The 14,667-nt window shown below is 33.4% G+C and overlaps 2 protein-coding genes across 2 annotated transcripts; one reads left to right on the top strand and one right to left on the bottom strand.

The window, feature by feature from the left end:
• Positions 1 to 4,108: 4,108 nt before the first annotated feature.
• On the top strand, positions 4,109 to 11,032 carry LOC132065382 (pheophorbide a oxygenase, chloroplastic). Its single transcript, XM_059458762.1, has 7 exons — positions 4,109 to 4,558; positions 5,460 to 5,695; positions 6,530 to 6,656; positions 8,372 to 8,508; positions 8,719 to 8,878; positions 9,686 to 9,961; positions 10,525 to 11,032. Exons 1-7 carry the CDS (start codon positions 4,133 to 4,135, stop codon positions 10,777 to 10,779), a joined length of 1,617 nt encoding a protein of 538 aa, XP_059314745.1. The 5' UTR covers positions 4,109 to 4,132; the 3' UTR covers positions 10,780 to 11,032.
• A 703-nt stretch (positions 11,033 to 11,735) lies between these two features.
• On the bottom strand, positions 11,736 to 12,559 carry LOC132065381 (histone H2B.2). Its single transcript, XM_059458761.1, has one exon. The coding sequence runs from the start codon at positions 12,483 to 12,485 to the stop codon at positions 12,072 to 12,074; it is 414 nt and encodes a 137-aa protein (XP_059314744.1). The 5' UTR covers positions 12,486 to 12,559; the 3' UTR covers positions 11,736 to 12,071.
• Between the last annotated feature and the right edge of the window lie 2,108 nt (positions 12,560 to 14,667).

The raw sequence follows: 14,667 nt of genomic DNA, 5'->3' as shown, positions 1-14,667 counted from the left end.
AAGGAGGAGAAAAACAAAGGAAAATTTGAAATGTTTCTCTCTTTTTCTTGTTTGGTTTATATGGAAGAAGGCATTTCCTTCCCACTTGACTTTCATACTGAACTACGTGTAAACTTCAATTTACTAATAAAAAAGAAGAATGAAATAAAAAAATAAAAAATAAAAAGAAACTTACTCAAAATATTGGTGGAACAACAACAACTTTAATATTGAATCTAATTTTTTCTTAATAAAAAAAAACATTAGACCAAACCTGCCTCGTTTGTTAAGCCCCATAGTAGCAATATAAACACAATCAGTTAGACAAGAAGATAAATGATGGATTCAAAATTTTAGTGTTACAATCTTTTCTCCAATGTTCATCAATCCTAGAATCCAATGTATTCTTTTCCCCAATCCACTTCTGGTTATTGTCTCACTCTCTTCTAATTTTTCTTCTTTGTTACTCCAAAACGTACTATGATTCCTCTCAAACTCTAGGGTCCATATCTTATTCCAAATTCTTCTTCTTGTTCTCTATCTCTCTCTCTTAGACTACACAAAAAATGACAAAATGTTTTCCTTCTTTCCCACTAAATTACTTTCATAATAAAAAACAGAACTGGAAGGAGAATGGAGTCCAAATTTGTTTTCATATTTTGCATGGTTGGTTGCGTATTCTAAAATAATAAGCTTCTTGTAAATGACAGTGAAAATAGAGAAAACAAGTTCCTTACGTGACATTTCAAATTCTTGTATCATTTTCAGCCACACCACCCTTTGACCAATCCCACCATCCCTCCACCCCCTTACCTCCACTCCACCCCATATTATTTTTTCTAAATTATAAATAAATATTCTTGAAATAATATAATCTCATTTAATTACCGAACATCAGAAAATAACTTATTTTCGTAAAATTAGTGGATCCAAAAGAGTTCCATCATTCCATGCCTAAAGAAGAAAAAAAAAAAAAAGGAAAGAGGAACATTCCTGTATCGTGACAATCAAAAACTGCAGTCAACATTACTCCATCCATTTTACTTATTTTATTTTTATTTTTTTTGTTTTTTTTTATTACATAGGGGGTAGGGAAGGAAATTATAATGTAGGGATTTGAACCCTCACCAACAAGGTGAAAGTTTAGATATCCATCCAACTGAGCTATTAAGATCCCTACCCATTTTACTTAGTTCGGACACACCTTAGCAGATTTACTTGCTTCTTGAGTAAGAGGTTTTTTTATTAAATGGTCCTTAATTAAATAATATTTATCTATCTAAATAAGGTTAAGTTTTTTTAAAAAATTAATACCTTTTTAATTATGTAAACACTATTTATTTAAGACTCAATATAAAAGCTAAAATATCATATATTCCTTAGTAAGTACTCCCTAAACCTCCGTCTCAATTCGGACATGAATTTTTTAAAATAAAATTTACATATTTAAAAATCACATAAAAAGTACTAAAAATTATATTAATTTATAATTTAAAATATTTAAAAGATATATAAAAAAATTACGTGACTTTTGTATCTCAAATCTGAAAGGTGACCTGTAAATTGGAATAACTGGGGAGTATCCGGAGTTTATATTTCTACCTTGACAGTTGACAGTTGACTTCATCTCCTCTACTTCCCACATTTCACACTCTTCTCCACAGCTTTCATGTTCTGGCCCCCCTTCACTGTGTGGGAGCCACATGTATCCAAGGGTGTCAATCGACACCTCTTCGCTTAAAAATTACATTATATATAACGGTCGTGCGGAGTCGGGATTTATGTCGTGGTCAAAAATATAAAGTCATAAATGAAGAAGCTAAGGGGTTATATATACGTAAAAATAATTTTCACCTTGTATATACTAGGTCCGCTACTGTGTATAAATACGTAAAAATAATTTTTTATATATATATACTATCTATCTATTGAACCCCTCAATTTCGTTTTACTTTTTTATATTTTGACACCTTTGATAAAAAACCTAGTTCACAAATGTACTTCCGGACAATTCTAACACATTCTTCATATCTTGCACGCAAACCCTTCTTCTTCTTCTTCTCTTCTTCACTTCATTGAAATCTTGAATATATATCACTACCCCACAAAAATTAAGTTCAGTCTCATCATATTTACCCAATAATAATGGCTTCTTCCTATTCTCGGTTGGTACTCTCTCCACCACCAAACTCCAGTGATTGATTCATCAAAGCCATTGCCACCCCAAGCGACCTTCGTGGGCCTTATATCAACACAGGATCGCGCGATATTGGACCTGATCATCAAACTTACCCTAAGAAATAACATCGATCCTTCTTAATTAGAAATTAGTATGCCAGTAAATGAAGTTACTTAAGATTTTATCCTAGTTTCCATGTTCTGTATTTAGTGAAAAGAGATAATAATGACAGTTTGTTGAAACAAAGTTACTCTCCTTATGTTCTGGAGAAAAATTATTGTTATGTCCATATCCCTCTTAATCAGCTCGTCAACCTTGTTTCAGGCCTTCTCTTCTGCTCTATCTGCTTATTGGATTACTATAGTCTTTCTTCTAGGCTTCTGATTGCTCTTTAAGATAATGAGAAGATTAAAAGCAATCTTTTGTTGCCCAAACACAGTTAATCTTGACCACACTAGGTGCTACCGTGGTAGCAAGAGAGGCCAGACGGTGACAATTGAGAGGTTGTCACCGAGCATTTCTAATAGAAAAGACGTCAAATGGCAAGACAAGACCATACACCTGTTTCACTGTTTAGTTCCTTGGGGAGTACAACTCACATCCAAACATCTGCCTGGATTGACGAAGATATTTACCATGTTTGAGAGTGATTTTTTTTTACGAAAAGTCGAGGATGGCCTATTTGGCCTGGACACCGCCATTATAAATGTTCTTTTAGGAAAGGGTGACCCTTTTCTAAAATCCTTTCAGACATATAATTATGTTGCTGTCTTCTTAGTGAATTTTTGTTTAGAAACAATTGAAAAATGCCAAATTGTCTTTCGACTGTCTGACTTATATAATGCATTTCTAATCAACCATTCATTGAATTGTCTTTCGACTGTCTGACTTAAATAATGCATTTCTAATCAACCATTCAATGAACTCTTAACTTTTGGTATTAGTTTTCTATTTTGATCTGGCCACCTGATGTCCTGATGTTTGGAAAGGAGGAAAGAAAGAAAGAAAGGCATAATATTCTTTTTCTCTGTTGTAGATTAAGCAAAAGCTGAACGAATTTTTCTCCGGGAAAAGGCTCACATATGCCACTGAATTTTACGAATTGTACCAACGATTGCCACAGCTTAATTTAGTTGTTAAACGTGTTATCAAAAAGGCTTATAAAACAAAAATAAAGAATCCGTTTGACCATAAAAATTCTTCATTTTTTTTCGGAATAATTTTTCATTTTATTTGAAAATCAGTGTGACTATAAAAATTCTAGTTAACTTGAAGATGTATTTCAAATTTAAAAAACTGTTTTCCGTTTCATTTCTCACTTTTGAAGAACACTATTCCAATTACTCATTTCAAAAAGTATGAACAAAAATAACTCTATCTTCAACTCCAACTAGTTTTCAAATAAAGTGAAAATTACTTGGAATCAATGGGCAACACCAACGTGATAAATATCACGGCCGTTCAAAATGCCAGCCAATGTGATCTTGTTCGTTGATCTGTCTACAATTGACGGTTGACAGTTAACCACTCATCTCCTCTACTTCCACAGTTCACACTCTCTTCTTCCTCCTATAGCCCCACCACATGCATAGCATAATATTCGGTTGGATCCAATTCAGTAACTTTTGATCTAAAGTTCTAAACTCCGTATTTATCTTAAAAATTTCATTAAATATGTATAAATTATTAATTTAAAACTCATTAACTTAAACGAATTAAAACTCCGAATTCACAATCAGTCTGTGCTGATGCATACCTTTCATTTTCTGGCCCCTTCTCACAAACACATACTTCCAGAAAACTCACCAAAAAACACCAAACTCAATTCTAACACATTGTTCATATCTTGCACGCAATTCCTTCTTTTTCTTTTTCTTCACATAATTCAATATATATTTTTACTCCCTCACATAAATTGAGCTTAATCCTTTCAATTTCAAGCTCAATTTTCATCATATTAACCCAATAATAATAATGGCTTCTTCTTCTTCTTCTCTGCCTCAAATCCTTTCAATTTCTTCTTCCTTTCATTCTTCTCTTCCTTCACTCCCACCTAAAACCCACAGTTTCCTTCAAGATAAACTCAAAAAAAGAAGAACAATTTCATCTCCTCTTAAAGTAGTTGCACCCCAAACAACAACAACAACACCTTCAACTAATCAAGATTCAAAATCTAGTGATATTAATGAAGTAAATACACAAGATGATGAACAAGATTCTTCCTCGAAATTCTCATGGAGAGATAATTGGTACCCTGTTTCACTAGTTGAAGATCTTGATCCCAGTTTACCAACCCCATTTCAGTTACTAAATCGGGATTTAGTTCTTTGGTTTGATAAAGCTAACTCTCAATGGGTTGCTTTTGATGACAAATGCCCTCATCGTCTTGCTCCTTTATCTGTAAGTAGTGCTCTTTTCATTTTTTGGCCCACTGATTGAGTATATTATATGTATATTTGTGTATACAATATGTATATTAGGGGGTCGTTGGTAACTGGTTAGAGTTATGCTAGTATTAGTAATACAGGGATTAGTTATGAGGGAATCTATGATTATTTTAAGTAGAGTTTAGTTATTCAATCAACCCACTTCTCAATTTTGCCTAAAAAATGAAAAAATTAGGGTTTTTGATATAGGGGTTCTTTCATTTTTGGTCCATCGGCCGAAATTAATTACGGGCGCTAGCCAAAATATACAAAACATATACTCTGATTATGTATATTTGTGTATACTATATGTATATTCTTACTTAATATACATTAAGCTAGCCTTTGGATGTAGATTTGATTGAAACTTAAATAAATAAAAAAATAAAAAATAAAAGCTTTTGAAGTTGTGTTGAAAATTAATTATTGGAAGTTGAAGTTGTGTTTGGATATGCATTTTACTTGAAAAAAGCTAAAGTTTTGTGAGTGGAAAAAAGATGTTCACCCAAAAATTGGCCCAAACTAGTTGTTGGCTATGTTGCTTGAACTCTTTGAAGATTTTGACGGGTGCGTGTCGGATCCTTCAAAAGTCATGCACTTTTTGGGGATCCAACACAGGTTCGGTAACATTTTTAGAGACTCCAAGAAACTGGAACTTGAAAATTTTTCTTCAAAAACTGATCAAATGCCAGGAACAAACAATGTTTTAAAATCTTGTTCTTTTTTTTTTTTTTTTTTTTTTTGTGAAAAAAAGTACAACAAAATCTATGTCCAAACGAGAGCTACATATACAATTGCAGGCTATTATTTTTTAGAGTGGTCCAAACAGGTAATTATCCCTTTGATATATGGGTGTTTTCTTTTTGTTGTTGTAGGAAGGGAGAATAGATGAAAATGGGGATTTGCAGTGCTCATATCATGGATGGTCATTTAATGGATGTGGATCTTGTACAAGGATTCCTCAAGCTGCATCTGAAGGACCTGAAGCTAAAGCTTTTCAGTCTCCAAGGGCATGTGCTACTAGATTTCCAACTATGGTTTCTCAAGGACTACTCTTTGTCTGGCCTGATGAGAATGGTTGGGAGAGAGCTCAAGCAACTAAGCCCCCTATGTAAGTTTCTATTGAGTCTTGAGTAGTTTATTAAACTACTATTGTTTAGTAATCATGTGAAGTTAGTTCATATCATACTAATGGAGGTTATCTTTATATAATGACTTGGTTTATATTATACTAATCGGTAATCTTTACTATAGTGACTTAGTTTATATTATACTAATCGGTTATCTTTACTGTAGTGACTTAGTTTATATTATACTAATAGGTTATCTTTACTGTAGTGACTTAGTATATATTATACTAATCGGTTATCTTTACTCTAGTGACTTAGTTTATATTATACTAATCGGTTGTCTTTACTATAGTGACTTAGTTTTATTTTTAATAATCGGTTATCTTTGATGTAGTGACTTAGTTTATATTATACTAATCGGTTATCTTTCCTATAGTGACTTAGTTTATATTATACTAATCAGTTATCTTAACTATAGTGACTTAGTTTATGGTATTAGTTTATATTATACTAATCAGTTATCTTTACTATAATGACTTAGTTTATGGAGTATTATACTAATCAGTTATCTTTATTATAGTGACTTTTTTAGAATATTCATCTTATATTATTAAGCTATTGTCCGATAATGAGGCTGATTTGGTGGGGTGAGAGGGCAGCTCAGTTGGTTGAGGCCCTCCGTCCTTCACGTGTGGTTGAAGGATCGAATCCCATTCCCTTCCCTTTTCCCCAAAAAAAAAAAAAAAAAAACGAATCGACTACCGATTGATCAAGATAATGAGGCTGATTTGGTTTATATTATAGTTGGTAACCTTGACTATTCTTTTTGTTGGATTTAAAATAATCTCATTAGTTGTGTAATGGGATTTTTCTAGGTTGCCTGAAGATTTTGAGAAGCCTGAGTTTGCAACAGTGACAATTCAGCGCGATTTGTTTTATGGATATGACACTCTCATGGAGAACGTATCTGATCCTTCTCACATTGATTTTGCGCATCACAAGGTATATGCAATTTTTTGTTCCCTTTGGTCTTCTAATTTAACTAAAAATCCACTTTGGGACCCAAGGTTTTATCTATTTCTTCCCTTATCAATTGTCAAGTTGACTAAGCCAAGTATTAGCTACTCAAACTGCAGCTTGACTACTTTTCAAGCATAGATTAAATTTTGCTCTACTACTTAAACAGGGTAGATCCGAGCTCAGCTCGAGTATTAGACCAGCTGACATGTTGTTCAAACTAGTAAGAAAGCTCAAGCTGAAGTGGTCGACTAATTGCGATAAGGAGCTGAGCGCAAACTGGTTACTGACCTTGATTCCGGCCTTCAAAGAAAGACAGCTTATAGATAGCCACTCCTGAATAATGCTATAGAGACTCCTTCCATATCACTATAGTTGATCTGCTTTATTAGCCGAAGATTCTAAAAAGAAAATATCAATTAATTACCAATTGGAGTCTCTTAGAGATACATTTAAGCTAATAGGTGAAATATACAAAAGGGAGGTAATCTTTTGATGAAGTGCTATGTGATCATTGAGATGATGTTTGTAGTTGATTGAATAAGACACCTTCCGATTCAAAAAGTGGGGCTTTAGTAAGTTTACTAAATAGAATGTGGTGTTTTTAGTTGGGCACTTGGGCCTACACAACTAGATAACTGGAACAAGGAATAAATGACATCTGGATAAGATATTGATCACGCAAAGTCAGCAGAGGTGCAAAGTGCTGGGGCTGGTCGGGCTGATGAAAAGGCTTGTTAGCTACCAACTTAGCATAGCCAATCAGAAATGGAAACAGATTAATCAGAGGGTAGTAGTGAGTTTGAGACAGAGAAGTCAAGAAGAATCAGATATGCAGGAAAGAGACTTCTTCTTTTCTCTTCTGTACCTATGCATCTCTATGGGAATAAACAGCCTACGCCATCTGTTACATATACTACTATTAAAGTTGTCAACCTTATTATCTATCTTGGTGTCACTTAAAACCCCTGGTCTATTGGTTAAGACCAAAATTGCCCTCAAGTTCCTAAAACAAGCTTGCTATGCTCTACTTCCTGCTTTCAAACCATTATCTTCTCTTGAATCCAAGATTTTCTTTTACTTAAAATTATTAGACACTCACACTAATGAACAACACCGGAGTCTCAATCCCAAACTACTTGTGTTGCTCATTCTGTTTATACAGATTTTCATAACCTTACTTTCTGTGAGATTATTAGGTAAACCCATACTTGTAGAACAATATATGGAAGTATGTAGCACTAGAAACTGGAATCTTAAGTATCACTCTATGACTTCAGTGCTAATTTTATCAATTAAAGGAAAGTTCTTCGATCTTACCATCTTAAAAGATGAAGCTGACTGGATTAGGGCTCTCTGGATACAGAGCACCATTCAGTACAGTTACTGAAGTAGACGACATTTATGAGACTCCAAGTCTCAAAATCACTGTATGCTTATTAAATGCTGTAGATATAATGCATGCTAGATAGTCATTAAAAATTCCTAAACAGAAGATGTGTGTGTTCTGTAAATATAAATTTCAGAAGTCTTGAAGTAGAGCTTTCATCTTTTCTATGTCTAGATGACTTTAAATATTAAGCAATGGCTCAGGTGCTAGTTTGTTTCCAAAAAGCTTGAAGCAGATGTAGAATTAAATACTTGAGCTGCTTACTGTCCAACAATGCAAGTCTTTTAGCTTACTTATTGATACTTTACAGGTTACTGGAAAACGAGATAGAGCCAAGCCGTTGCCATTCAAGATGGAGGCATCTGGACCTTGGGGTTTTGCTGGTGCAAACAATGATAAACCAAAAATCAGTGCAAAATTTGTCGCACCTTGTTACTCCATGAATAAGTAAGTTCTTCATCCTAAAGTAGATCATCTTTCTTGAATATCAAGGCAAGCAATCATGTATCAATCAATAGTGATTAATCATCTTTAGGTAGATAAGCTTGCATCCATTTTTCCCTTTCTCCTACCTGTTTATATGTAAACATTAGCTGTACTCATTCTGCATCTATGTAAACACATGTACGTCTAAGATCTTGTTGGGAATTTTTCCAGAATAGAGATCGACACGAAGCTTCCAATTGTGGGTGATCAGAAGTGGGTGATATGGATTTGTTCCTTTAATGTACCAATGGCACCAGGAAAGACCCGATCAATTGTTTGTAGTGCTCGAAACTTCTTCCAATTTACGGTGCCTGGGCCTGCCTGGTGGCAGGTAAATAAGGCTTCCATTTTACAATTATCTCAGGAAATTCTACTCTTCTATGTGTGTGCTATTTTTTCCTAGTGTCTCTGAGCTTATGTGCTTCAGCAAACTGAGCTTGTGTGCTTCAGCGAACTTTGTCTGCCGATTTTTTATTAAAATCTTATGTTTTCTTCTGAAAAGAGGGCCATAAATCAAAACTGTGGCGCTTGGTTGAGATGGTGAAATTGTTAACAACAACAACATACCCAGTATAATCCCACAAGTGGGGTCTGGGGAGATGGTGAAATTGTTACTGTAACTAAAAATTTGTAGATAGATCAACATACTATAGCAAACTTTAATTAATTGGTCCATGCATTTCTTATCTCACAATTTGGGAATTCAGTTGCTGTGGAGGCTAGTTCAACTTGTGTCATTTGCCATGTGATTTGCAAACTTTCTCTATTACCAACTCAGAATTGTATCAGAACCATAAGCTTTTATTCCATTGGTTTAACATAAGGTCCGTATCCACTCAGGGAGAAAATTGTATGTGATAAATGGCATGAAGAAGGTAAGCTGAGAGAAGAAATAAATGCTGGAGTAGGGGAGTAACAAGAACAAGGCTGATCTAAAATTTGATTCCAAGTTTAAATGGCTTTCATGTAAAAGAATATGACTAACTAGTTCAGTAAAGTAAACAAAACCTTGTAAAAAATGAAAACGATTATATTGTTCAGTTGGCTGTTGGAAGGGTGATGATCTTTTCAGAGTTCATTGGTGATATCTTATGATTATGAGTTATGACTGGGAATTTTCATGATGTGCTGACAATAGGTTTTTCCAAGATGGCAAGAACACTGGACTTCAAATCTGGTGTATGATGGGGATATGATTGTTCTTCAAGGTCAAGAAAAGATCTTTCTTTCAAAGTCAAAGGATGGTACTGATGTCAACAAGGAGTATACGAAACTCACATTTACACCCACTCAAGCTGATCGTTTCGTCTTGGCATTTCGAAATTGGCTTAGACGGCATGGCAATAGTGAACCTGAATGGTTTGGTAGCACAGACAACCAACCACTGCCATCTACTGTCTTATCCAAACGCCAGGTACTGATTCTTGGACTCCAATCCCCTACTCTTCCTTTGGTCCATTGTGACCAAAGACAAATTTTCACGGTACCAAAAGCATACAACAACAAACAATAACTGGTGTGCCTTAGGGTGTGTTTGGTATGGACCAATTTTCCAATTTTGGTTGGTCAAATTTTTTGGAAAATATTTTCTCTAGGAAAACAAGTTCCTTGAAAATGACTTCCCTAATGGAAGTAGGGAAAACAAGTTCCGTAAGTGACATTTCAAGTTCATTGTCTCCTCCCCACCTACCCCCCCGAACCCCCACTCTCCAACCCATCCTACCCCCAAAGTGTCTTGCTAAATTAGATAATTGCTCTTGGGATAATATCTTTTTTTCTTACTTACCAAACACTAAAAAAGTAAAAACTCACTTGTTTTCCAAGAAAATATGTTCTAGGAAAACATTTCTTTGCACCAAATATCTTTGCACTTGAAATATGGGTTACTTTATGCTTGGTCGAAAATATATACATAGGGATACTTGATGCTTTAACAAACTTTTTTCATCCTTATTCTTATACTTCATGGCTTTACAGATGATGGACAGATTCGAGCAACATACACTCAAGTGTTCATCTTGCAGAAATGCTTACCACACATTTGAGAAATTGCAGAAGTTTCTGATTGGCGCAGTCGTGGTGTGTTGTGCAACTTCAGGCATTCCTGCCGATGTTAATCTACGCATTATCTTGGGTTCAATAGCAATTTTAAGTGCTGGATTGGCATACATTCTACACGAACTGCAGAAGAATTTCGTCTTCGTTGATTATGTACATGCAGAAATTGACTAGAAGTCACAGAGGGTTTTCCCCTGTTGGCACGTCTAAACTTTTTTTTCTCCCTAGGAATTAGAATTGTAGTTGTAGATAAAAATTGAATGCTACAGAGTGTATTATTCATATACATGTATATAACCGAGATTTGTAAAGTAGAGATGTATGCTAGCAAGTTTGCTGAATTCCTAGCTAATTCAAGATGAAACTTGCATTAGTTAATTTGAAGCATTCACAACTATTTATTAAGAGGAAAAGAAAATTTGAAGCATTTTAGTTTCTTCTACCTTTTGAGTTTGTGAAAATGGTGGTGGGCATAACAGGGGAAGAAGATATGGAGGGAAGGGGGTAAAATTTGGTTTGGCCAGTGAGATGATATGCTACATGGTGTTCACCTCAATAAAATATTACAGACATGTGGGATTGAGCATCTACCTTGGATAATATTAACGGTGAAGGGGTATATTTGAGCCAATACTATAATGTCGGGGTATTTTTATACCAATAGTATAACGGATGGTAAAATTGAACATATCTCCATAGTAGAAGGGCAAATTTGACCTTTTTCCCATTTCTAAATCACAAACCTGCCTATGGTAGTCTCCCCATACTTCCAAGATTTCTTACACTTGTTTGTAGGTGGTTATAGCCAAGATAGGAAGCAAGAAAATAGTTCTTTCCTTAATTATTACTACTATCTTTAAGAATTTTGGATGAGACCATGAATGTCCAGTTGAGAAGAGCTAAACAGGGCAACCTATGAGTGCTTATAGGTTTACATTAAAGAGCTCAAACACAAACAATATGCACCTTGAAGATAACCTTTATAATTGAGAAACCAACGGTAAAGCTAAAAGATTTATGGAATTGAAATGGTGTTTGCTTATCCAGTCGAGCATATAATGCAAAAAAAAAAAAAATATATGAATCTATACTAATTCAAGAATGGAAGCAACAGAACATGAACCACAAGATTTACATGAGAAACCATTTACTTCATATTCCATATCATTTCCTTTAGCAGTCTATAACATTTTTCAACCCCACAAAAATAAAAACCACTCATGCCATACATTCCACAAGAAGCCATAAACTACAAAGTTTTGCTCAATTTCTAAATTACAAACATGTAAATGGTAGTCTCCCTTACTTCAAGATTCTCCAACACTAGTTTGCAGAGTTATGGCCAAAACAAGAGACTTCATAATATAACACAAGAGACTTCATCATTCAAGAACCAAAACTTACAAATCTAACATTTTTTTTTCAACCCAAAAACAACAACCTAAGAACTAGTAAACTACAACAATCTAAGAACTAGTAAACTTAGTAACAGCTTTAGTTCCTTCACTAACAGCATGCTTAGCCAATTCACCAGGCAACACAAGCCTAACAGCTGTTTGAATTTCCCTAGAAGTAATAGTAGGTTTCTTATTAATCCTAGCCAATCTTGATGATTCTTGTGCTAACTTCTCAAATATATCATTAATAAAACTGTTCATTATCCCCATTGACTTGCTTGAAATGCCAATATCAGGGTGAACTTGTTTAAGCACTTTGAATATGTAAATCTTGTATGTCTCAATACTCTTTTTGTGCCTCTTTTTTTTCTTGTCAGTACTAGCAGCACCTGCTTCTTTTGGTAATTTTTTTCCTGCTTTTGGTGTCTTTTTTTCCTCTACTGGTTTTTTTTCTGCTGGTTTTTTCTCTGCTTTTGGTGCCATTTGGAAGTTGAAATTTGAAATAAGAAAATGGGTTTTTTGTTTTTAGTATAGTAAGAAGAAAGTAGGAGTAATTGATGAGTTTGAGTTTGGGATATTGGAGATATATATATAGAAAGAGTGTTTTGTTTTGAGTGTGAGATTTGATTGGTTGGTTTGGAGTGATGTGGATTGTGGATTTAGACCGTTGGATTGAATTTAGAAAAGAACGGTTGAGATTTGTTGGTGAGTTATAAGGATCTACACGTGGGGGCATTTTAATTGGTTGGGTGGAGTTTGTGGGGATTGTGGATATTGGCCGTTGATGAAAAGGAGGAATTGACGGTTACGATTAAGGTTCTGTGAGGCATGTAAGGATATGATTTGGATTTTCGTATTAGTAAATTCAATAACTTTAATTTAGGCGGGAAATGAAAAGTGCGGCTTGAATGCAATTGAATTTTTTTCTATTATTTGAGCGCTTGTTTAATGTAAAGGAGTAGGAGTAGTATTTCGGAAACGGAGTCAGGTCTTTTTGCCATACTATTTTGATCATAATGGCTTAAATGGGATAAATTCATATGACTATTTAGATCAAATTTCATAAAGGAAAAATTATGTGGGGTCAATACTTTAAGACTAATATTACCAATAATTTACCAATTTTACCAAACATTGAAATATCCCCATCCCCACCTTTTTAGCCTAATTAAATGGAACATATATTTACAACTATTTTTTTTTTATTGTATTTACTTTCTTTGTTAATGCCCAGTAATTATGGTATACTCACGCCCACCAATTTCACTCACGATGAAACAAACGTTTTCTCCCATAATTCTCGTGATTTCCCTAACTTCCCTTTTCTCCCAAAATTCTTCTGTTTGTATTATTACTGTAATTTTTTTTTTGTATATATTAATTATAGGTTCATTCTTTTCACATTTGATTTTGTATTTTTACTGTATCTTTTTGTATATATCACTTCTTTGGCATCATAATATACTTCATATATTTTAGTTTTGTACTTTTTACTGTATTTTATGTTGTAGCTATTGATACAAGTTCTTTATCTCATTTTTGGGAGTATATGTGTTTGTATTTGGGAGTATGTATGTATTTGTATTATTACTGTATTTTTTTGTATATATTAGTTATAAGTTCATTTTTTTTCACATTCGATTTTGTATTTTAACTGTATTTTTTTTGTATATACTAATCGGTTCATTTTTTCACATTAGAGTATACTTTTTTTTTTTATATTGTGTTTCTCTGTTGCTGAAATTTTACGATTTATATTTTCCTCTTCTCTTAATTCTTCCTCTAAAGATTAAGTTTATTGTTCTAATAGAAGAGTATATAAACATGTTTTATATTTATATTGTATTTGTCAAATGCTAAAATTGTATGATTTATATTTTTCGTCTTTTGGTAATTTTCCTCTAGAAATTTCGTATTAGAAGGAAGATTATGAATCTTGAAAGAAGGTAACGGTAAATCCCTAAAAATAATGCCTAGAAAGAGTGATCCTGTTAAAGGTAAAAAGTATCCTACTCTTATTTATCCTATTTATTTATATATGTTGTTGGTCATCAAACTACTGGTATTTTCTGTAAAAATAATTTTACTGGTATTATAGGTAAATAAGGTTATAATGTTACCTGCATAGGAAATTTCCCCTTTAATAATTTATGCTTACTTAATGTCATTTCTATCTTTTCTTCTCAAAGTTTATCTTAATTTAAAATTGTACAATAGAGGTGATGGTGGTTTTTACATAAGTGTGGCCAAATTTAGGTCAAATTGGTGTGGCAATTTAGCAACTCTCTTTCGAAAATCTTAAATATAAATGGAAATAAGAATTATCATTGAGATTCTAAAATTATATATTTTTATTATCTTTTAATACAACATAAACAAGTTAGAAAAAATGGGTAATTGGATTTTTTTTGTCTTAACAATCAAATTGATCTAAATGTCAAATGTTATTATAAGTGGATTACATATTATGACTGCTATAAAAAAACAACAAAAGGTTCTGACGAACGAGATTGTTACAAAGATATTTGATTTTATCGATTTGTAACATGTGAAAACTATAATTAATACAATCTTATCAAATGAGCAGATCATAGTTCATAACAAAATTAATACGCTACTAGAAGATCTTTCTAAAAAATACAACATCAAGTGATCGAACTTTAGT

Source organism: Lycium ferocissimum, chromosome 7 (assembly GCF_029784015.1).
Source record: "Lycium ferocissimum isolate CSIRO_LF1 chromosome 7, AGI_CSIRO_Lferr_CH_V1, whole genome shotgun sequence".
Taxonomy (NCBI): Eukaryota; Viridiplantae; Streptophyta; class Magnoliopsida; order Solanales; family Solanaceae; genus Lycium; species Lycium ferocissimum.
The sequence above is the reverse complement of the archived record's forward strand: the minus strand, read 5'-3'. Positions and strand labels throughout refer to the sequence as shown.